Source organism: Ursus americanus, chromosome 23 (assembly GCF_024610735.1).
Source record: "Ursus americanus isolate L20-20 chromosome 23, mUrsAme1.1.p, whole genome shotgun sequence".
Classification (NCBI taxonomy): domain Eukaryota; kingdom Metazoa; phylum Chordata; class Mammalia; order Carnivora; family Ursidae; genus Ursus; species Ursus americanus.
This window is the reverse complement of record NC_142149.1, coordinates 6,146,628-6,168,283: the sequence shown is the minus strand read 5'-3', so window position 1 is coordinate 6,168,283 and position 21,656 is coordinate 6,146,628. Positions and strand designations below refer to the sequence as shown.

Below are 21,656 nucleotides of genomic sequence, written 5' to 3'. Positions count from 1 at the left end.
CTTCTGCGAAGGGGAGTAGTCCACTTTTAAAAACATGTCCTCCACCTGCCTGCTTCTCCTCCCATCTGGTATTTGGAGACTTCACTGCTCAGCCGGGATTTGCTTTGACTGCCTTGTGAATGAATGCGAAGTTACTAAAACTCTGCTCTAGCAGAATTCACCTTTCGAAAACACTGCCAAATAACTCATAAATATTTACTGAGTATTTATGATGTGCCAGGTTCTGGGTGCTGGGGACCCAGCAGTGAGCCAGTGCCCCCCCCCCCCCGCCGCCCCCAGCTTATTATATTCTGACTGGAGACAGGCAATAGACTAGAAAAATAAGATTGAGTGATGTGAAAGAAAAAAAGAAGATAAAGTAGAGCAGTCAGAGTAAAGGGGATGGAGACGAACTAGGCCAGGCAGGGAAGGCCTCATTGATGGACCGTGAGAAACTTGGAGGGGAGAGAGGTCCGGGAGGTGGGTACAGCCCCTGAAAAGGAAAGAAGTGGTGTTTCTGGGGGACACGGATTCGGGGGTCTTTTCACCAGGAGGCTCCCTTGAGAGCTCGCTGTCTGGCCAACAGCGGACCTCAGCGCTCCAACCTGGCCTCCCCGAGGCGGCCGAAGGGGAGCGTCTCACGGGTGCGGGTGAGAGCGACCCGGGAGCTCAGCTCGCCGCCTCCCCGCGACCCCGGCGATTACTAAAAGCCAAGCGGAACCAAAATCCCGAGGGAAACAGGAGCCTGTGGGCCGCGGAAGGAAGCACCCACCGGAAGCGGCCCCGAGATCCGAATATGGCGGCCGCCTGGTGCTTGCGCTGGACCCTGAGACGAGCCGGGGCCTGGCTGCTCCCGCCACCCGTGCGGTGCCCCCGGCGGGCTCTGCACAAGCAGGCAGACGGCACCGAGTTTCAGAGCATCTACAGCCTGGACAAACTCTACCCGGAATCCCGGGGCTCGGACACCGCCTGGAGAGTCCCGGTGAGAGGGGAGGGCAGCGACGGAAGGGGCGTTTCCCGGTCTCTGCTGGGGGACGTAGGGAAACCCGGGCGGCGTTGGGCGGGCCGGAGCAAATTGAAGCCGCGCGCAGAACTAGGCGGTGGCCGCGGGAGGGAGCTGGTGGCCGGAGCGAGCGGGGATGGGGCCGAGGAACTGGCCTGGCCCCCCGGGAGGCCTGGAGGTGTGGGGGCGTCGCGAGAGCATGCAGTTTCTTACAGGACCACCAGCTTTTCCGCGTTCGTTCCCCGGCCTCCTGGCCCACACGTGGGCATTTCCCCCCAGAATGGACAGTAAAACCCAAAGGCTGCCAAACTGTCTGGAACCTTTGGGGAAGTTACACTGTCCATAGCTTCTAGGAGCTCCAACCAGCCTGAGGAAACAGGGCCTGTCTTCAGGATGCATCGATTGCCAGCCTGCTAGGTATAGACTCTTTAATAGGCTCCAGGCAGGAGCGAGAGGACCTAGCCAATTCTACTGCGTTTCCACCTGCAGGGCTGAAAGAGAACATTGATTTATTCACTCACCGAACATCGGTTGAAAGCATGGTGTGTACACTATGTTAGGCATGGAGATAGGGAAGTTAAAAAAACAGATAATCTGAATGTGTGTGGAGCTTATCTTCTAATGGAGGGAGACAAGCAACAAATAAAATCAGAAATGTAGAGTATGTGAGATGGTCATAAGTACTTTGGGGAAAATCCTGGAGGGGAGGAGTGCTAAGGTAGGGGGAAGGGGTGCAGTTTTAAGTAGGATGGTCTAGGAAGGCCTCTGGGAAGATGACATTTGAGTAAGGATCTGGAAGAAGCAAGGCAGTGAGCCATGGGAACAGTGGGGAGACGAACATCCCCGCAGAGATGAACATTCCTGTGACCACCTCAAAGCAGTAGCGCGCTCACCTTGTTGGAGGAACAGCAAGCAGACCAGTGTGGCTGAGCAGGGGAGTCAGAGCAGATGAAGCTAAAGAGGAGAGGGATGGGGTGGGGGTAGGCCTGTTTACAGGGTTCATAGGCCCTTAGCTTTGCTTCAGCTGCCATGGGACGTATTGGGGATTTGAGGCAGAGGAGTGGAAAGATTCGGCTTAGTTTTACAAGGATCACTCTTGGGGTGCCTGGCTGGCTCAGTTGGTAGAGCCTGAGACTTGGGGTTGTGGGTTCAAGCCCTATGTTGCGTGTAGAGATTTCTTAAAATCTTCAGGGGTGCCTGGGTGGCTCAGTGGGTTAAGCATCTGTCTTCAGCTCAGGTCATGATCTCAGGGTCCTGGGATCCAGCCCTGTGTCCGTCGGGGAGCAGGGAGCCTGCTTCTCCCTCTCCCTCTGCTTCTCCCCTTGCTGTGCTCTTTCCCTCTCTCTCAAAGAAAGATCTTTAAAATAAATAAATAAATAGATCTTTAAAAAAAAAAAAAAGGATACTTTTATAAAGCCTTACAGAGAGTGGACTGTAGGCAGTACCTCTGGAGTCTGGGAAAGCTTTTCCTGTCATCCTGATATGATTTTGCGGGGGACTGGAAAATAGTTGTATTACATCTGCATTGTGGCTGTACATCCTTTCTTCGATTGCCCTAGACGAGTAAGAGTCACAGCCAGTGACGCTCATTTGACACTGTGTCCGTTACATTACAGGTTGATGCACAGCAAGCCAATAAGGACATTCCTCTAGGTAAGTAAGCTTTTTTTATAAAAAATCAGTCATTTCCCCCACACCTGAACATTCCTTCCAGATCTCTCCAGCTTCACAAAAATAGAGAAACTGTCTTTGGGTGTGCACAAGTGGAGTCCTCTTGCACTGTTTAGAGTGGCCACAGAATGGTGGCACAGTCACTCTGGACCGCTGCGCGGTGTGCCGACGAGTGAGGGCTCTTGATGATCTTGTGATGCGGACTCGTCTCTACAGTAGATGAGTGGATGGCTGTTTGGAAAAAGTTTAGCTGCAGAAGAACATATATAGTAATCTACCATTTATACGTCAAAAACATGTATTTCTATGCATATACACACATCTGAAAGGATGTATAAGAAATTGGATATGAGGACTGGCTTGGGGAGCTGAGAAGAAAGGACAGACTTGATGGCTGGGGAGCAGGAGTGGGGACTTCTCCCTGTACAGTGTTTGCGTAACTTTAGAATTGTGTGCTGGTCGAACGCAAGGCAAGGCCCTGATAGGCAGAGCCTGGGAAACAACAAGCCCTTTTTTGGGTCAGAGAGTTTCTGGCATCCACAGACAGTGAAAGGAGGAGTGGCCGTAGGTGCCGGCTCCCCGTGGCCCTTGTTCAGTGTGGCACGGAAACAAAGAGGCTAGTGAACTGCTACACAAGGGAGAGGCCACCCTGTGGCCCAGAGCCGGTACCCCGTTGCAGCTGGCAGTTTGCTCGCTGACAGCTGGGCCTTGAGGCGTGCGTGCGGCTGGAGGTGGCAGAGAGCGCGTCTGGTCAGAACCACGGGCAAAGAGACAGTCTCGTCACAGCCTCCGGGAGACAGGGAGGCGAGTGGGAACCGGCTGTGTCACGGCTCCTCACCTGCCTCAGGTGCTCTTGTGTTGGGGACCCTCACAGGCCTTCCTGAAGACAGACCCCACCTCGGCAGCCTCTGTGGAGACAGGCAGGGTTCCTGACACCGTGCTGGAACCGTCCCCCAACAGTACCACGCATTCCTCACCTATGCAGAAAAATGAATTGATTTGATTTTTCAAAAGGAAGGAGGTCTCTAGGGACACCTGGGTGTCTCAGTCGCTTAAGTGTCTAGCTCTTGATCTCAGCTCAGGTCTCGAGCTCAGGGTCGTGATTTCAAGCCCCGCATTGGGCTCCACACTGGGCTGGAGCCTACATTTAAAAAGGGAGACGGGAAGGAGGTCTCTCAGAAGCAGTCCCGAGATGGGCCACCACTGCCTTGGGCCAGCTCTTTGGCACCCATACCTCTTGCAGCTGGCTCACTATCCAGTCTTCTGAAATTTTGCCACTACCATGCCTTCGCCAGACGAGGACTCAGACGTTGTGAGTCTGCTTTTCACAAATTATAAAAATAGAAGGAAGAAACCTCATTTTACATTTTACAGACAAACCAACCTGAGGTGCAGAGAAGCAGAGGGACTTTGCCAAGATCACAATCGTCAGCGGCTGTGCCAGTGTTAGCAGCAAGGCTCCCGGCTCCAATTCTAGTCCACTTTCATCCAGCAGAAGTTTTTCAACACCGACTGACTGGGCACTGGGCACTGGGCAATACACAATGAACGTCTGTCCTCTTGGAGCTTACAGTCTGTGGGGATTCCACATCCACCATATTTTGAAATACAATGGTAAACTAAGTCCGTCCCTTAGTTTGAGCTTTTGAAAGAGTCTTTGCTTTCAAACGAGCAAACAGCAAAAAGCCAGAACAGCCGGATCTGGTGAAAGGGACTGGACCAGAAGCAGACAGCCCAGGTCATAATTTTACACCTTCTGCTGTGACCTTGGGAAGGGGACTTACTCTTGATTTTAGTTCTGACATCTGTAAATAATCTCTGACTTGAGTGCCCTGAATGTTACATTAGTATACGTAAAAGTCACTGAAAGAGAGGTAAAGAGGGATCGTTATGTTGACAACAAATTAACAGTTTGTACATTTTGGCATGGAATAATCTTTTTTTTTTTTGGTGTGTGTTCTGTTTTATAGATCGTTTGACGATATCTTATTGTCGGAGTAGTGGTCCTGGGGGCCAGAATGTTAACAAAGGTACAAGGCACCTTGTTTTCTTTCACTTTAAAACTTGGCTGGGAGATGTACTTGAGGAGTTCTGTGTTTATACTCATATGAAATAAAGGGATTTTGGTTTTTTTTAGCAGAAGTTTAATTACCACCAGTTTATAATAATCCTCTTTATTCTTTTGAATGTGGTCTGATCCTTAGACTCTCAGCTGTGGGTTGCTAGGACTAGGGTTGGCTCGTGGGCCTAAACAAAGGGAAATCGCAGTGCGAGTTGGCAGCCAGCTCCGGGCACAGGTTTCCTTCATGGAACCTAGCCCCCATTCTTTTCAGACCCCATTAAGCTATAAGAGAAGCACTGAGCATTTCGTTGCTGGAAGTTCCTTTTTGTCCAGAAGTGCCTCGCTACCTTCGCAGGCTCACTCCATCACCAACCTGGTACTCCCAAGTTACACAGGGCAGAAACGTCCCTGGCTGGGTAGCTTGCCCCCCTGTTTCAGGATTGTCACCAGCCACCGGGTGCTGAGCCTACTTGAGAGTCTCAGTGACCTCTGCTTTCTCATCCCTTTATTTACAGTGAATTCCAAGGCTGAAATCAGGTTCCATTTGGCAACCGCCGAGTGGATCGCAGAGCCCGTGCGGCAGAAGATGGCCATCATGGTCGGTAACCACCGGCTCCTTTTTCTGTAATCCCTCGGTCGCTTTTAAACCTTTACTCTGTAGAACTCGGGTTTTGCATTTGTTCTCTGCAGCACAAAAATAAGATCAACAGGTCAGGAGAGTTGATACTCACCTCTGAATGCAGCCGCTACCAGTTCCGAAATCTGGCAGATTGTCTTCAGAAAATTCGAGACATGATTGCTCAGGCCAGCCAGACACCGAAGGAGCCATCGAAAGAAAATGCTGCACTACACAGGATCAGGTACCGGAAAGTGCCCCCAAGCTCCTCTCAGCTGAGTCGTGGGGACGGGGGGTGGGGGTGGCTGCACAGAGCAGACAGGAGGCAGGGGGAGTCCACGACTTCCCAGCAGAAGGTGGGGAAGCTCCGGGAGTGAGAGAGGCCCCCGACCCGAGTGGGGCCCCGCGCTGCTGATCTGGCTGCTCTGCCTCCCACTGAGCTGCCAGCAACTCTCACCGCTTTGAGCTGGGCATCTGGGCCTAATTGCAGTCTTTTTGTTTTCAGGATAGAAAACATGAATCGGGAAAGGCTGAGAAAAAAGCGAATACATTCTGCCATAAAAACAGGCAGGAGGGTGGATATGGACTGAAATCCTCGTCCAGAGCCGGCATGGCCCTCCTCAGGGCATCCAGGCTGCCGCAGCCGAAAGTGTAAACACCGTCAGGAGACCCCTTGTCCGTGGTTGTTAACGCCTGTCTTTCTCATTGGTGCTGCCACGAGAACATTCATTTGGAAGGAGGGTTGCAGGCCCTGGTTGCAAAGGTCTTCAGAGGCAGTCACATGTTGTCAGACCTTAATTATTCATTTAATGTATGAGCTGCAATAAAACTCTGCGGTAAACACAGTGGGCTTCGCCTCATTCCGAATGCTTCAGAGCAGAATGCCGACGTTTTCTGTCAGATGAAATCGGCCTCACAGTTGACGGCAGCAGTCAGCCAAGGGGAAGCAGGACCGAGCTGCGGTGTCTGCGCTCAGGGAACAGGCCTCGGGGTGGGACAGGTGAGCAAGCCTCTGAGCTGGGCCTTGAAAAGGGAATAGAATTTTAGTCAGTAGAGATGGGGGAGGGACATGCCAGTTGGAGGGAACAGTATGAATAAGGGAAGCCAAGGAAAAGGCTGGGGTGGGGAAGCCAAGGAAGCCGTCTGAATGGTGGATTCCTGCCAGGGGATTGTGGGAGGTGAGTCTGGAAAGGGAGACAGAAGCTCAATGTGGAAACTCAAATTCAAGTTCAAGAGTTTAGATTTTAAGAAATGTAGGTGACAGGGAGGGGCACCTGGGTGGCTCTGTCGGTTAAGCATCCAACTCTTGGTTTGGGCTCAGGTCAAGATCTCAGGGTCCTGCACTCAGCGGGGAGTCTGCTTGCCCCTCTCCACCCGCCCCCCCCACTCATGCACACACTCTCTCTCAAATAAGTAAATCTTAAAAAAAAAAAAAGAAAGAAATGTAGGTAACAGGGAACTGCTGAGGTTCTCAAGTGGGAAGGAGTACCACGTGTTAGGTGCTGTCACATGCCGTGGGGTTTTAGAGGCAGGAAAAGAGTGAGTCGGAACTGAAAATAGGTTTTTGCAATCCTCTGGGTATGGGAAGCGCCCAGGCCAGCATAAGTATAGCAGATTACTCTGGCGTGTACGAATTTCCTAGAATGTTCTCTATAATTTTGATCTAGTTCACTTGTTCAGCAAACCGTATCGTGATACTCTAAATGCCAGATGATTAGCTGTAGTAGTATATACACTTCATGTGAGCAGGGCCCCTCGTCATTCAGGTAAGTGTAAACAAAGGAGCAAAAAGTCCTCGATAACTTACTAAGAGTCCTCCCAAGAGGCTCAGAGCCCAGGAGGGGGGAAGCTATATGCAAGTTGTGCAACATTGATTCGTTTATTCGCTAATTCAGCAAATAGTGAAAGCCAGGCACTGGGTGACGTCCCAGGGACTCAGCAATGAACAAAAAAGTCCTTTCTTCCAGAGAATTTACATTCGATCAGGTGATGTTACAAGCCGAGAAGAAAAACGGATTCCTGTTATGGTAACACAGCCTAACGTGATAAATATCAGGTCGAAATAGGTTCTGGGAACCAGAGAAGCAACTAGTTCCAGCTCGAGGGTCAGAGCAGATATACTTGCTTGCAGTGCTTGAGACAGGCGGGAAGGAGGGAAGGGGCCAGTCATGTAGCAAGGTGAGAGCTTGTGACAGCTAGGACAGTTAGTCTACCTCTGCCGAGGCTGTCAGGGGAAGATGCATCTGTGAATGGACAAGGAGAGTGCAGGGAGGTGAGCACAGGCCGGCAGACTGACCCACGTAGGAGGCAGGGACCCATCCTGGAACTAGGGCAGTGGCAACAAGAATGGAGAGCCAACAGCAGGTGCAAAAGGATGATGGAGACAGAAAAAATGGGCCCAAGCGGAACAGGAGCAGGTGTGTGTGTGACATGGGTGGTGCTGTGCATGGAGACAGGGAAGGCACAAAGGGAGCAGCCTTGGGAAGGTGGTTTTGCCTGTGAGGAGCTGACTTGTGGGGCCGGAGGAGGAACGACCGGTAGTGATGCCCAGGCGACGGAGTGGAGTCCTGGGGCTGGGAGTGAGGTTGCAGTTGGACGATGCGGGATGGAGGACACAAGCAGAGGCTCGGGAATGGGTAGGAGCAGTTGAGGACGAGGCAGAGCAGAACCTGGGGACTTGCTGGGTTAGATGGTGGCGGCGGGGAAACCAGAAAAGGCATCCCTGTGGTCCAACCCTGGAACAAAGTGATGGACCCGAGAGGCTCTCAGAAGACCTTGGTGGCACATGAAGGGACCTGGAAAGGCATTCAGGACACACAGGAGAGGATGAAAAGGTAAAGAGAAACAACAGCCTGGGGGGACAGGGAGTAGAGCATAGGAGTAGGACCCATTCTTTAAAAGTGCTGGGCTGGCACACTGGGTAGGGCATGGGACTCTTGATCCCAGAGTGGTCAGTTCAAGCCCCACTTTGGCCGTGGAGCTTACTAATAAATAAAGCAGTCATTTTGAAAAAGGTGGAGGACAAAAGAATGAACACAGGTGAAAATGATTCCATTTAGTAGCTCAAAGCAAAGCAAAACTGCTTTATGGTGAGGAAAGTACTTAATTGGAGGAGGTGGTGACTGAGGGGGGACGAGGCACGAAGGAGCCCTCCCGGATGCTGGAAGTGTTCTGCACGCATCCAGCTAGTGCACTTTGCCACGTGAATGTCACTCCTCAAGGAGCAAATTGGTTAACTTAAAGGAGAGCCCCCTCAAGGCGGGGGACTGGAGCCAGGTGGGCCAAACTCTTGCTTCTTGCTCAGGTTAGGGAGGAAGGAGATGGGTTTCTGCAGACTTTCCACATGTTGGAGAGAGAAAAACAAAGAAGAATGTGTCCAAGTTCCCTGGGCCCTGGAGAGGCAAGGGCAGATGGGAGAGGCTTGGAGATGGGAGAGGCAAGTTCTCGCGGCAGGCACACACGGGGAGTAAGAGCTGCCTTTCTGCTGAAACTTCTGCTAGAACATCTTTCAGAAGCGCATGGATTTTAACAGTGGATTCTCAACGCGGATAACGTTTAAAAATGAGCTCATTCTTGGGGCGCCTGGGTGGCGCAGATCCCGGCGTTCTGGCATCGAGCCCCACATCAGGCTCCTCCGCTAGGAGCCTGCTTCTTCCTCTCACACTCCCCCTGCTGTGTTCCCTCTCTCACTGACTGTCTCTCTGTCACATAAATAAATAAAATATTTTTTTAAAAATGAGCTCATTTTTTATTTGTATTACTTTTTGTAAACGTTTTAAAGGAACAAAATATTAGGCTGAAGTATCTATTTGGCTTTATATATATTCGTTTTATATATGATGTATATTTGTGATTGGAACGATTTGTACCGGTCGTACACGGCCTGGTGATGGTGAAGATCCGCGGTGCTTGGGTTCCAGTTTTCGTGATGGACGCTATTCTGTTCTCGTTCACTTCCTGCACCTACTTTTTCCTAACATTTCTGGACTTTCTGTCAGTTCTGCACCGGGGGACACAGGCTGGGGCATTAGGCCTGCGCACCCGGGCCCCGGGGGTCTGGCAACCTTGGCCTCACTGCTACACCCCAGCGCTGGCAGCCGAGACTAGGGGGTCGGACAGCACAACCCTGACTCGCGGGCCCCAGTGGCCTAATGGATAAGGCACTGGCCTCCTAAGCCAGGGATTGTGGGTTCGAGTCCCACCTGGGGTAGGTGCGCTTTTTTGGCTCTCCCCGCGTCTCACGCCCCCATGTCTAGACCGCATCAAAAAACCCAAAGAGCGCCCCGCAACTTTTATACAGACCACAGGCCGAGACTACGCAGCCGGCCTCTTCCGGGGGGCTTAAAGGTATAGAATGTCCCGAAGGAGGGCGGTGACACCGGTCCCGGAGCGGGGACTACGGGCCATTCTGACCCTAAGACTCGTGGGCAAACCCGAGGTTCTTGTAAACTGCGCGGCGGGGGCGGGCGGACTGGGGTCCGAGGAAGGGTCGGGGGCCGTCAGGGCCAAGGCAAGTCGAGCCTGCGGGATCCTGGGTCGTCTTTGCGCAAGTGGGGTTACACGGCGGCCCGCGCGTTCCCGGCACCAAAAGTTGCCGCGGGGAGAACCGCCCGCACCACCCCAGGTGGGACTCGAACCCACAATCCCTGGCTTAGGAGGCCAGTGCCTTATCCATTAGGCCACTGGGGCGCGACGACACGCTGTGCCCACGTGGTCCGTGGTAACGCGCAGCCGCACGCTCGCGGCCCGCCCGCGATGCAGCCAAGCCAGCGGCTGGACCGCGCGCCCCGGGACCCGAACGGCCGCCTGTCAGCTGCCTGAAAAGCTAGAGTCCGAGGCGAGGCGAGGCGACGAGGCCGTGCCCCGCGGGGACCAGAGGGCGCTGGCGGCGCGCAGGTGCATGGAGAGGAGCGGGCTTCCCGGAAGGCGAGTCCCGTCGGCCTCGGGGACCCGGGAGGGGATGAGGAGGGAGGCAGAACGAACCTGCAGACGAAGCCGAGCGGGGCTGCTGTGGCCCGCGTCACCGAAGGGCATGCGCCCCTCACCCAAAAAGAAGCCGACCACGAAGGGACTCGAACCCTCAATCTTCTGATCCGAAGTCAGACGCCTTATCCGTTAGGCCACGCGGCCGCGACGCCCAGGGGGGCCGCAGTGCGCAGGCCAGGTGCAGCCCCCTCGGAGGTGGCGGCGCCGGCGACACGGGCAGGAGACGACTGCGGGCGCCGGACCCCAGGGTGCGTCACAGGTGTGCCAGGGCCAGAGCCAGGGTGAAGTCCTTGTGGCAGCGTCGATGCTAGCGTAGCCGGAGGTCGCGAAATAGGTATCCCGGCACCGCCAACTACGTAAGGGGACCGCGTGGCCTAATGGATAAGGCGTCTGACTTCGGATCAGAAGATTGAGGGTTCGAGTCCCTTCGTGGTCGATATGTTTTAATCCTGAAGAGATACTAGCACAATCTCTACCGCAACGGAGTTCTAGGCTCTGTCCTTGTTTTAGGCACAGGCGGGCTTCCGTACCCCTTCCTGACTGTAGCCCCTTCACCTGAGGCTGATTGTGAGGACTCCCGTCCAATCGAGTTTTACACTTGGGAGCTTCCGGGTTTGACGTCATTACGCAGCCACACGGCCTCACAGTTCAAGAGACATGTGATCCGGCGCCGCTTGCGTGAAGCCCCAGTGGCCTAATGGATAAGGCACTGGCCTCCTAAGCCAGGGATTGTGGGTTCGAGTCCCATCTGGGGTGAGGTGATTCATGTGAGGAGGTGCTTTTTCGTATCCCCTCTCAAGTAAAAACAAATGTCATACAGCGAAATTTTCTTTTTCATAGCTTTGTGTGTGTGTGTGTGTGTGTGTGTGTGTGTGTGTGTGTGTGTATGCCTTGTGCTGGTGATTTGCCTTTTCTTTTTGATCCAGCCCGACTGCACTTTGAAAGATAAATCTGTGATAGGGCAAACGTGGTCCCACTTCTTGTTGCCCCATTTGGTATCCAAACACACCTCGTGAAAGTGCTGTGCGGGCTACACATCCACGCACAAGTGAAGCGCGCGTGTTCTCTGTGAGTGCGTCACTATAAAGTAAAAAGCGGCGCAAACGGCAGCCGCCTGCCCCTCAAGCCTCCGGAGCCCCGGGGCAGGCGGGGTGGGGTTGTTGCCCAGCCCCGCGCCCTCAGGCTGGCTGCGGGCTCTGTCCCATAGAACCGGCACCCACCGCCCACGGCCCCTGCTAGGACGAGGAGGGGTGCACGGAAGCACGTGTGTGCACGCGCAGTGCGCGGGGAACGGGGACAACAGTGCCAGCCTCTGGTGTCAGTCCAGGCCCGGAGGAAAAAGGTGGCTCAGGAGTGCTTCAGAAGGGACTATCGGAGAGAGGTATGTTTATGATTTCCGTACTTTCATATGTATATAATTCTTTAGTAGAATGCTTAATTAAAAGAATATATTATTTTGGCCAGATTTTTTTTTTCTTCTTTTTTTCACTTTGGAGCACGAGCTGTGGTTGGGCTTTGCAGGTTGACCATCTCCCATTGTGTGCTCTTGGGGATACCATGTCTGGGGGGCGGGGGGAGGTTGTACTGTTCGTCAGGTTTTCTTAAGTCTTTACCCAAGAATGTATAAAAACCACTGTCTCCTTGTACTTTTGTGAAAGAAACAACAAACCAAACAAACTAGAAGTACAGAACCCTCCTCTCCCTTCTCCAGCGCCATCCAGAATTCTTCCTGCTCTCTCTGCTCCAACCAGTCACCAAGTTTTATGGACGCTGCTTTAAGCCGTCCCTGGCTCCCAGGCCCTGCTACGGGGCTGCCACATCACGGTCCTCGCCTGCAGCCACTGCCTCTTCTCTGGGTTTCCGGCTTCAGATCCCCTAAAACCATCCTCCAGGCCCTCCGCGGAGGTTCTAGTGAGATAGAAGGCAGTGAACAAGTCAACTGATGAATAGGATGATTTCAAAATAAAGAGGGTCACGGGGAGCTATTAGTTGAGTACTCGGAGGCCTCTGGGTGGTCAAGAGCAACAGCACATTGGCAGTCCTGTCACCTTCAGAGGACTTCTTTAATATCTTGACTGATATGCTACCTACCTCGTAGGGTTGTTGTGAGGAGTACATGAAATGATTTTCATGTCAAGTGAGTAGAACAATGCCGGGAACACAGCAGTGCTCTGTAAGTCACGATTGTCATTTACTAAGACTAGTTTGCCCCATTATTCAAGGTTTATATGTGATATTCTCCTAGCTAGATGTGACTCCCTGAAGACTCAAATTTCATCTGACTTTTCTTTTCCTTCATTCATTATGAATTCATATTAAGATTCTTCTGAATGCCAAGCACAGTGCTAAACCCTGGGGAGTACAAATATGACTAAGGTATAATGCTAGCACTCAACAAAGAATCTTCTAGAACCCTCTAGATCTTTCTAATTCTCTAGGATTGATTGGGTTACTTTTATTCTTCCAAGCATTCTGTAATTACTTGATTTCTCACTGAAATTCATGAAAATTAGTTTGTTTCCAAGTGCCTGCATTTTTTTTTGTATTGTGTAATTTATACTTTGGCTATTAATTGTTGGTTTTATGTAATATTTGCTCTGGAATCAGTTGATGTGTACTGTAGTTTTTTTCTTTTTTTTTAATTTGAAGCTTTCTCTATAGTCTGTAATCCGTTCCCAGTTATTCTGTTTGTATGACACAGAATTTATATATAAGCTATTAAGTGAGCCTTTTGTTATAGTTTGCTATAGTTTCATTTTGCAAATGCCCAAAATAGGTGTGTTAAAATCCTTACAACTGTTAGGTTTCTAGCAATTTTAAACTTTTTTTGCTGTATATATTCTAACTTTTTTCCCAGCACGTCAAGGTTCCAATCATTTTTTTCATGTCGATTGTTCCCTTTAAAGAATTACATTTGACCCACTTCACTTTTTTGTCTTGAATTCTTTTTTTTTTTTTAAGATTTTATTTATTTATTTGAGAGATAGAGACAGCCAGCGAGAGAGAGAACACGGGAAGGGGAGTGGGAGAGGAAGAAGCAGGCTCCTAGCGGAGGAGCCTGATGTGGGGCTCGATCCCAGAACGCTGGGATCACGCCCTGAGCCGAAGGCAGACCCTTAACGACTGTGCCACCCAGGCACCCCTTGTCTTGAATTCTACCTTGCTAGATGGTAATATAACTCTACATAGTTGCCCATACTTTAAAAATGTGTATTACAAAAGTTTTCAAACATACACAGAAACAGAGAATAGTGAATGAACCAACCTAGATTTGTCAGTTATCAGGATTTTTTCACGTTTGCTCCATTAATCCATTTATTCCTTCATTTTTCTGAAATATTTGTAAGTTATTCCAGACATCGCATCATTTCACCCCAATAGACACTCACATACTTCAATATTCGTCTCTTAATTATCTTTTTACAGTTGACTGGTGCAAACCAGTATCCAGATAAGGTCACACACAAGATTTGGATGTTGGGTCTCTTCAGCCTTTTTGAACCTAAAGCTGCCCCTGCCTTCCGTCTTACCTTACCCCACACCGACTTGTTGAGGGACAAAGGTCAAATGTCCTGTATTTTGGATTTATCTTTGCTTCACGGTGGGTGTCATTTAACTTGTTCCTCTATCCTAGATATTTCCTCTAAATTGGAAGTTAGTTTTCATGCCTCCGTTAAAGTCAGGTTCAACTTTTTGGCAAAAAAACCAAAACGGGCGCCTGGGTGGCTCAGTCGTTAAGCGTCTGCCTTACGCTCAGGGTGTGATCCCGGGGTCCTGGGATAGAGCCCCGCATCAGGCTCCTCGGCTGGGAGCCTGCTTCTTCCTCTCCCACTCCCCCTGCTTGTGTTCCCACTCTCGCTGGCTGTCTCTCTCTGTCAAATAAATAAATAAAATCTTAAAAAAACAAAACAAAACAAAACTTTCAAATGGTGCTATTTAATGTAGTGTATGGGAAGGTACAGATCAGCTTGGCATCAGGAGTGGACGGTCACGTTCCTCGTCCTTTCATGTAATGGTTTCATCCACTGAGGAGCTTGGCCTAAAAAAACTATTTCATTAGGGATTACAAAATAGTGACTTTTGTTACTCTTTTTGCCACATTTATTGGCTGGAATACTTTGTAAAGAACTTTCTCTCATTAATTATATTAGTTTATCCTGAAATAATTGTTTTAAAAGGCAGGATATATGCACAGTATTTTTCCCTTTAGTGCCAGTTTTTTAAATGAATTGGAGTCCTTGATACAGCGTTGTGTTTTTTTGTTTTGTTTTTGTTTTTTTAAAGGATGGACAGCTTGTGGATGGATTTTGGGTTGACCCTGTGTGAATATTTGCCTAACAGGGGTCTTTACTGATACAAAATTATCCTAAGTATGTTTGGTTCTGTATTTACGCTACTTCTGCATTTATGCTACTTTGCTGATTTGTCTTTTAACTTTTGCTATAGGATGTACTCTTCTTAGGGCACCTGCGTGGCTTAGTAGGTTAAGTACCTGCCTTTGGCTCAGGTCATGATCCCAAGATCCTGGGATCCAGCCCCACACCAAGCTCCCTGTTCAGTGGGGAGTCTGCTTCTCCTTCTGCCCCTCCCCTCCACACTCTCCTAAATAAAATCTTAAAAAAAAAAAAAAAAAAAAAAGATGTACTTTTCTCTCCAGTGATTTGAAAAGCATAATCCCATTTTACTAGTGATTTTTTAAAAAGATTTTTAGTTATCTCTACACCCAACATGGGGCTTGAACTCACAACCCCAAGATCAAGAGTCACATACTCCACTGAGCCAGCCAGACACCACACTAGTGATCATTTTCAATGTAAAATCAATGCACGCTCAATGCAAAAAATTCAGATAACCCAGGAGGACAGTACACAATTTAAAAGTGCCCCAATCCTACACAAATGCCTCGGATGGAGAGTATGTTTAGTCGTTCACTGGTGTCTCTTTCAGTAAATCTTCCAAAGGATCTCCCTCCAATCCTAGGGACTCCTAAAGAACTTCCCTGGGACAGATGTTGGGTCCTTCCTTGAATATGAGTTCTAAACCCACTCCAAAAGCAAACTGAACGGCTTTTTCTTAGATTGCCCATGTTTTACTTGTCTGAATCCTTCAAGCTTCAGCAAGATGGCTCAGTGCCAGTTCAGTGACTCACAGCAGAGCAGGAGTGTGTGATACTCGTTTCTGTTTTGTGCATTAAAGGCCTTCTGGCACACAGAGTGTTGTAACTAAAGCAGCTCTAAGTGGAATACACCTTGCCCCTCCACACATTTTACCTTCAGCATAGTGCCTGCCCCTACGATCAGGGGTGATGGGGCCCAGGCTCTCCTCTGCTTATGTCCTTTAAGACCACATGGCTTTCCAAGTGCTATCAGCCATTGTTGCTCTTCTCCACTAGTCCATCTGCCATCTTTGGTATCAGTGTCAAAAGGCTGTTGGTCTGTGCATGCTGCCCTTACTCTTGCAGGTTTTTACTACAGGACCTAAGCCTTAGCAGGTCAGATGCCTCTGCTCAGAACACTCGCTTACCTAGAACCTTCCCAGGTTATCTCATTTAATTCTCATTATAATCCTGAGGTTTGTGATGAGAAAAGGCAAGTCCTAAGACAGTAAACAAGTAGTCTAAAACTAGCAATTCAATGCTCAAAGAGAGTAAAGTGGTAGGCAGACCAGGTCCTCTGACTTCAAGGGCAATAGAATGCTTTCTACCACCTCACCTTACTTTATCGTGTTTTTTTTTTTTAAGTCATCTCTGCACCCAACGTGGGACTCAAACTCATGACCCCAAGACCAGGAGTCACGTGCTCTCTGCCAACTGGGCCAGGCGGGTGCTTGAAACTCACCCTACTGTATACCACCTGTATTTGCTGCCACTGCTCTGGAGTCCTGCTAACCAGGATCAATAGCAGGAATTTCTTACATGAAATGACAGAATTGAAATAATTTTCTGTGTTCAAGTACAAAGCTGTAACCAGTTTTAACTCTGCAACGAAATTTCCTTTTTTACCACATTTATCCTGAGGAACTGAAGCACAGAAAAGGAGATCCCTGCTTGCTACTCACCCTGCTGTTACATCTATAAATCTGGACCATCTGTCCTTGTGACTGACTTACGGATAAGTACAAGGGGGCACTGCTTAGGAACCAGTGGTTTGAAAGCAAAGAGGAAGTTCAAAGGAATCAGATGATTCCTCTTAACATATTCCAGCAAAAGGCAGGGTTATCAGGCCTATTGTGCTTTGTTAAGATTTCAGCAGCCCTGGGGGCTGTCTCCTACACATCCTAACCATTAGACTAGACCAGCACACACCTGTAGGCTCACCTTTCCATTTTAACAAAAAGTCCACTTCTAGTGATGGCATCTCAGAGTTGTAATTATCTCAACAGCAAAGGAGCAGACACACGGCACCACTGTCATTATTTTTAATGTCCAGCGTTTATAATACAAGGGCCAGAGCTTTCTCCCTAACTCAAGTTTATAAATTTTCGATTGGCTTGTGAGGCCAATAGGGATACTTCTTCTTGTCTAATTTGGTTTCTGGGAACACTTCATTCAGGTCCTCAATGGTCATCTGATCAAATGGAATTATGTTCCTCATCTTCTCCAGCTGTAAAGAGGGGAATTGTGTTAAGGTAAGCAGGGCTACAGAGATGCAAAATAGAATCCAAGGTAGGTTACTGCCACCAGGTGAAAGATGTGTGGCCATGAGAGAGAGAAAACATACTACATGCAAAGGCCAAGGCTGATCCTTACCTCTTTTTCATATTCCTCAATCCTGGCCTTTGAGAGAGACAAAAACTCAGCACAACTTTTCACCTTAAAGAGAAGGGAGATATTCTGTTTTGAAACCAAATTGTACTGTCCTGACCCTGAGGCTCCCAAAACTGAAGTCCCAGAGCCCCCCACTTCTGCTTTCCCACTCTGTATGGAGAATACATGGCTGCCCTGACTCCTGGGGGGTGCTTGCTTTGGGAAGGAAACTACAGCTTTTCCTAAATTCACAAAGAGGCCCATACAGGAGAAGCAGCTTATGATAGCAGGGCCAGGGTTCACTCGCAAGTTATGCATCTGCACAAGCTACAAAATGCCCGTGTTTCACAGGGGCCGGTTACTGAGTGTCAGGAGAAGCCGCCTGACCACCCAGCCAGACTTCTCTTTGGTGGAGCCACCTGGCTTCCCACATTTGGCTTTCGTACTTTCAAGCAAATAGTTAGTTGTTTGAATACTACCTTGGATAATTTCCCTACCCAATTCTAACTCCTTAATTGTTTATAACAGCTTTGTTGAAGTATAACTGGCATACAGTAAGATGCATTTACTAAGAAAAAGGCTACTGGAGAAGTTCTGATACATGTATCCACCTGTGAAACCATCACCACGGTCAAGACAGTGAACAAATTTATCAGCCCCCTGCCTCCCATTCCGAGGCAACTGCCCAAGCACTATCGCCATAGATTACCTGCATTTTCTAGAGTCTTACTTTATTGCTCCTTTTAATTCCCTCTACCTTAACCTAACTTCTAAGAAATATAGAGTCATCAGGAATTAAGAGAATTTTAGAATACGGAAGAGTCTCGACTACTTACGTCTTCTTTCTCTTCAGCATCCACCTGAACAGTGTATTTATCCTCTGGCACAGGAATCTTCAGGGCATTAAACTACAAACACAGGGACAGTTGTTACTAATATACCTGAGTGTCCAAAGAAAGGGCTCAAAGACCCCAAACCTTACAGATAAAAACACATTCTCCATTCCGAGAGGAAACCAGTACGCATCTACAGTGTTGTAGTGGAAAGAGTATTAGCTTGAAAACAGGAGCTCAAGGTTCTTAGTCCTGTCACTAACTGGACAACTCTTTATTACGATGAGCTTCAGTTTCTTCATCTGAAAAGGACAGATGGATTTGATGACCTAAAAAATGGCCTCCTAGAACCTTAGAGTTCTAAAGAAACTCAGATTTCTCTTTCAAATGAAACCCTAATGGACTGATTGGCAGAAGTAATGGTAACATAATGCTGATGAAGACAGTCTCCTTAGGAAGACTGCTTAGCCCTACAGACCCAGAACAGAGCACTATACCTGGCACAGAGTAGGCCTTCAAAAAGCATCTGTCAAATGAATAAATAAATTATGGATACTGAGGTTTAACATGTAAATGTCAGAGGAGGCTAGGTGGACGAGAAATTAAGTCACAAGATAGTAAAACAAAGAGCAGATAAAGGAAGAAAACAGTGAAAGGGTAGAAAAGATGTTAGGGAGACAGGTGAGGGGCTAAAAAATAATTGAGGAAGAGTTGGAATGGAAACATTTAACTCCACAGCCCTCTGCCTCCCTGATTAAGACCGTACTGGACTGTTTCTTTGGATAAGAAACTTGCTAAATGAAGACCCTGAATTCTCTGCACATATTTACCATATAAATCTATACCTATCTTTCCTGAACTTCCTTTGGGATCTGACTGTTAACAGCACCCTTGTTTCCGTGCTACCATCCTGCATATCTAATTACCTACTGTTCTGCTCTGCACGTGCAAGCCACACGACAAGACCATTGCTCTAGCTGCCTGAAGTCTCACCTTCTTCTCAAAGTCATCTACCAAGCCAGCCTTCGCCACATTGGCCTTGTAGTAAGCCCAGTCGATAGCAGGTGGTTTCTCAGGGAGAGTAGCCAACCTGCCCACATGGAAAGGCGAAAGTTAAAATTGGTCTATGAGCAACAGAAAATTTACACAGTATGTTCCTTATTCCTATGGCCTAGAGCTATCATCACATTTTTCTTTAGGAGGGAGGTCACAGGAATGCCCAAAAACTATTTTTATTTGGAAAAATGCATTAAAAAAAAAAAAAGATTTATTTTAGAGAGAGAGCATCCTCGAGTGGGGGGAGGGGCAGAGGGAGAGAATCTCAAGCAGACTCCCCACGGAGCATGGAGCCTGACCTGGGACTCGATCTCACAACCCCTGAGTTCATGACCTGAGCTGAAACCAACAGTTCGGAAGAGCGAACCAACTGAGCCACCCAGGCACCCCTATGTGTGGATTTCCTTATATCAGAAGAACATCAGAAATTAAAATGTAATTCCAAATCACTGTTTTGCTTCCATATTCAGTAGCAAGTTAAGAAGGTCCCTCTCAGGGCCGCCTGGGTGGCTCAGTCGTTAAGCGTCTGCCTTCGGCTCAGGTCACGGTCCCAGCGTTCTTGGGGTCAAGCCCTGCATCGGGCTCCCCACTCAGCGGGAAGCCTGCTTCTCCCTCTCCCACTCCCCCTGCTTGTGTTCCCTCTCTCGCTGCCTCTCTCTCTGTCAAATAAAATCTTTAAAAAAAAAAAAAAAAAAGAAAGAAAAAAAGAAAAAAAGAAGGTCCCTCTCAGAATGGTACTGACCTGGAGCTAAGTGTCTCATTCCAGGATTTCAGGGAGTTAGCAATAGCCTTCTGGTTTCGGGGTATGATCTCCCCAAAAGCTACCCAGTCAATGGCTTTTAGAGCAAGTTTCCGCCCAGCCATCTTGAGATCCTGGAAAATAAAACAGGTCAGATCAAGACAGGGCTCTTACAGAGAATCCTTTAAAGGGTACCTTAGAAACATGCAAATCTTTAAGAAATAGATCAGCATCCTGAGACCCTGATGAGTACATTTTCAACTAAAGGAAACAGGATTACTAAATAAGGATAGTTTAGCTTTTCAAATTCAAGGGATGCAACCTAGCATACAAGTACGTCATTTCCCCCAAGATTGTCCCCCTCTATTCCCCAACTCCCACTCATCCTTAAAAGCCCAGTTCTCTAGTGTTTGCTCTTCATGTACCTTTGGAAATATTGCTAAAGTAATACACACTGCATAAAAGTGAATCATTAAATACATTTCCACTCCGACTGCATACGTTTTATTCAGATTCTCCAATGCACAGAATCTTAACACATACACAGGTTTCAACAAAGCTTAAATAGAGCAGATCCTAGGCCAGAATTTCCTCACCTGAAAAATGGAGATAATACCAGCCCTGCTTACCTCAGAAGGCTGTCAAAAGTACCAAGTGAAACTGTGCACATCAATCTGCCCTACAGTCTTACCAAGCTTAAGGGGCTCTCCTGCACCTTCCTGTTCATGCCTGATTATCCTCTGCAGCACTACCACATATCCTGTGTATTCTAGTAATACCCTTAACAGAGGTACTCAATACACATGTGAATGTCAGAGTAGGTGGAAAGTGGTGGCAGCCATTCTTTTTTTAAACTAAGAAAATGGGAAAACAGTCAAACTAAACTTCAGTGCCAGACATTAGGAGAAAGACTGAAATGTCAAAGACCTTTGCAAACTATGGGGTGGATCACGAGGGAGGTGGAAGAATCCCCCTCAGGATCTTAAAAAGGAACTGGTCCAACACCTGCCTCTTCCTTTCCTCACTCTCAGCAATAAATAGCTTGTTTCCAGGAGTGGAGGCGATGGGCAGGTGACTTTTATTTTAAGTAATCTCTACACCCAATGTGGGTTTCAAACTTACAACCTAGAGATGAAGAGTCGCATACTCCACGGACTGAGCCAGCCAGGCACCCCTGCTTTTAAAGACTTTAAAAGACGCGAAAGAAATAAGCGCCCTTACAGCGGCTTTTCCAAGCACCAGTGCAGGTAGGCTTCATAAATGATAGGATTTCTGTCCTTTTATTTATTGCCGAATCCCCAGCGCCAGAACAACAGGTCAGGCGCATAGGAGGTGCTCGGTATCTGTTCCAAGTGTACGCGAATGCTGCACTTGAGAACCTCTGAGCGCTCCACACGCTCCAATGTTGGAACCCTCAGGATGGGACTGAGTATCCCTCGCTTAACAAGTTAACACTATCTCGGGGTAACGTTTCCCTAGCCCTCACACCGGACTGCCGAAGTCGGCCGCGCTGGGGACGGACCGAACGAAACAAGGGTGTGGAAGCACCTCGGTCAGAGGCCGCAGGGTCACAGCCGGCCCGGTGAACTCGCGCGGGGGAGGGGAGATGACGGGAGCGCAGAGCAGCGGCGGCGGCAGCAGTTACACCCGGTCCCTCTGCCAGCGGACCAACCGCGAGGCGCGGCCTCCTCGTCCGAGGTGCGACAAAGGTCCGCACGAGGTCTGGAGGGGGCAAAACAGGGAACCCCGCCGCTGTCGGACCCAACGCCCTAAACCCCACTCACCTTCACCGACCCGGGCGGCCCACAGTCCACAGCAGCAAGGAACGGAACTGGGTCACCGGAAAGCCTCCCCTAGCCAACCCCAAAGCTGAAGGGGCGGGCCTTGCTTTGCAGATCAGCCTGTAGAAATGGAAGCTGGTAACGGAAGTCCCGCCCCCAAGGGTGGGCACAGCACCTCCCCCTCA

General features: G+C 49.1%; 2 protein-coding genes, 1 long non-coding RNA gene and 5 other non-coding genes across 9 annotated transcripts; 5 read left to right on the top strand and 3 right to left on the bottom strand.

Moving 5' to 3' along the window:
* The first annotated feature begins 739 nt into the window (after positions 1 to 739).
* MRPL58 (mitochondrial ribosomal protein L58) lies at positions 740 to 6,176 on the top strand. The gene is made up of 6 exons (XM_045814412.2): positions 740 to 961; positions 2,599 to 2,635; positions 4,624 to 4,683; positions 5,231 to 5,313; positions 5,406 to 5,575; positions 5,837 to 6,176. The coding sequence occupies exons 1-6, from the start codon at positions 776 to 778 to the stop codon at positions 5,919 to 5,921; spliced, it is 621 nt and encodes a 206-aa protein (XP_045670368.1). The 5' UTR covers positions 740 to 775; the 3' UTR covers positions 5,922 to 6,176.
* Positions 6,177 to 9,468: 3,292 nt separating this feature from the next.
* TRNAR-CCU (transfer RNA arginine (anticodon CCU)) lies at positions 9,469 to 9,541 on the top strand. Its single transcript has one exon. It is a non-coding gene; the product is annotated as a tRNA-Arg (tRNA).
* A 406-nt stretch (positions 9,542 to 9,947) lies between these two features.
* Positions 9,948 to 10,020, bottom strand: TRNAR-CCU (transfer RNA arginine (anticodon CCU)). The gene has a single exon. It is a non-coding gene; the product is annotated as a tRNA-Arg (tRNA).
* A 42-nt stretch (positions 10,021 to 10,062) lies between these two features.
* On the top strand, positions 10,063 to 14,955 carry LOC148107921 (uncharacterized). Its single transcript, XR_015721243.1, has 2 exons — positions 10,063 to 11,698; positions 13,744 to 14,955. It is a non-coding gene; the product is annotated as an uncharacterized LOC148107921 (long non-coding RNA).
* Positions 10,389 to 10,461, bottom strand: TRNAR-UCG (transfer RNA arginine (anticodon UCG)). Its single transcript has one exon. It is a non-coding gene; the product is annotated as a tRNA-Arg (tRNA).
* On the top strand, positions 10,681 to 10,753 carry TRNAR-UCG (transfer RNA arginine (anticodon UCG)). The gene has a single exon. It is a non-coding gene; the product is annotated as a tRNA-Arg (tRNA).
* TRNAR-CCU (transfer RNA arginine (anticodon CCU)) lies at positions 11,001 to 11,073 on the top strand. Its single transcript has one exon. It is a non-coding gene; the product is annotated as a tRNA-Arg (tRNA).
* A 1,763-nt stretch (positions 14,956 to 16,718) lies between the features above and the next one.
* ATP5PD (ATP synthase peripheral stalk subunit d) lies at positions 16,719 to 21,597 on the bottom strand. Of its 2 annotated transcripts, none has more exons than XM_045814045.2 (6): positions 21,475 to 21,597; positions 19,694 to 19,824; positions 18,889 to 18,985; positions 17,899 to 17,970; positions 17,066 to 17,128; positions 16,719 to 16,919 (listed from the first exon to the last, which is right to left on the bottom strand). In XM_045814045.2, exons 2-6 carry the CDS (start codon positions 19,813 to 19,815, stop codon positions 16,788 to 16,790), a joined length of 486 nt encoding a protein of 161 aa, XP_045670001.1. In that variant the 5' UTR covers positions 19,816 to 19,824; positions 21,475 to 21,597; the 3' UTR covers positions 16,719 to 16,787. The 2 variants fall into 2 exon arrangements, with proteins under 2 accessions (XP_045670001.1, XP_045670002.1); XM_045814046.2 differs by lacking the exon at positions 21,475 to 21,597 and adding an exon at positions 21,239 to 21,467.
* Positions 21,598 to 21,656: the final 59 nt, after the last annotated feature.

Bases quoted from the DNA above. Each gene is read 5' to 3' on its own strand.
- MRPL58 (XM_045814412.2), top strand. From the start codon at position 776: ATGGCGGCCGCCTGGTGCTTGCGCTGGACCCTGAGACGAGCCGGGGCC. The intron at 962-2,598 runs GTGAGAGGGGAG...GTTACATTACAG, and splicing joins ACACCGCCTGGAGAGTCCCG to GTTGATGCACAGCAAGCCAA. The intron at 2,636-4,623 runs GTAAGTAAGCTT...TCTGTTTTATAG, and splicing joins CAATAAGGACATTCCTCTAG to ATCGTTTGACGATATCTTAT.
- ATP5PD (XM_045814045.2), bottom strand. From the start codon at position 19,815: ATGGCTGGGCGGAAACTTGCTCTAAAAGCCATTGACTGGGTAGCTTTT. The intron at 17,129-17,898 runs GTAAGTAGTCGA...CTTCTCTTTAAG, and splicing joins ATGCTGAAGAGAAAGAAGAC to GTGAAAAGTTGTGCTGAGTT. The intron at 16,920-17,065 runs GTAAGGATCAGC...CCCTCTTTACAG, and splicing joins TTGAGGAATATGAAAAAGAG to CTGGAGAAGATGAGGAACAT.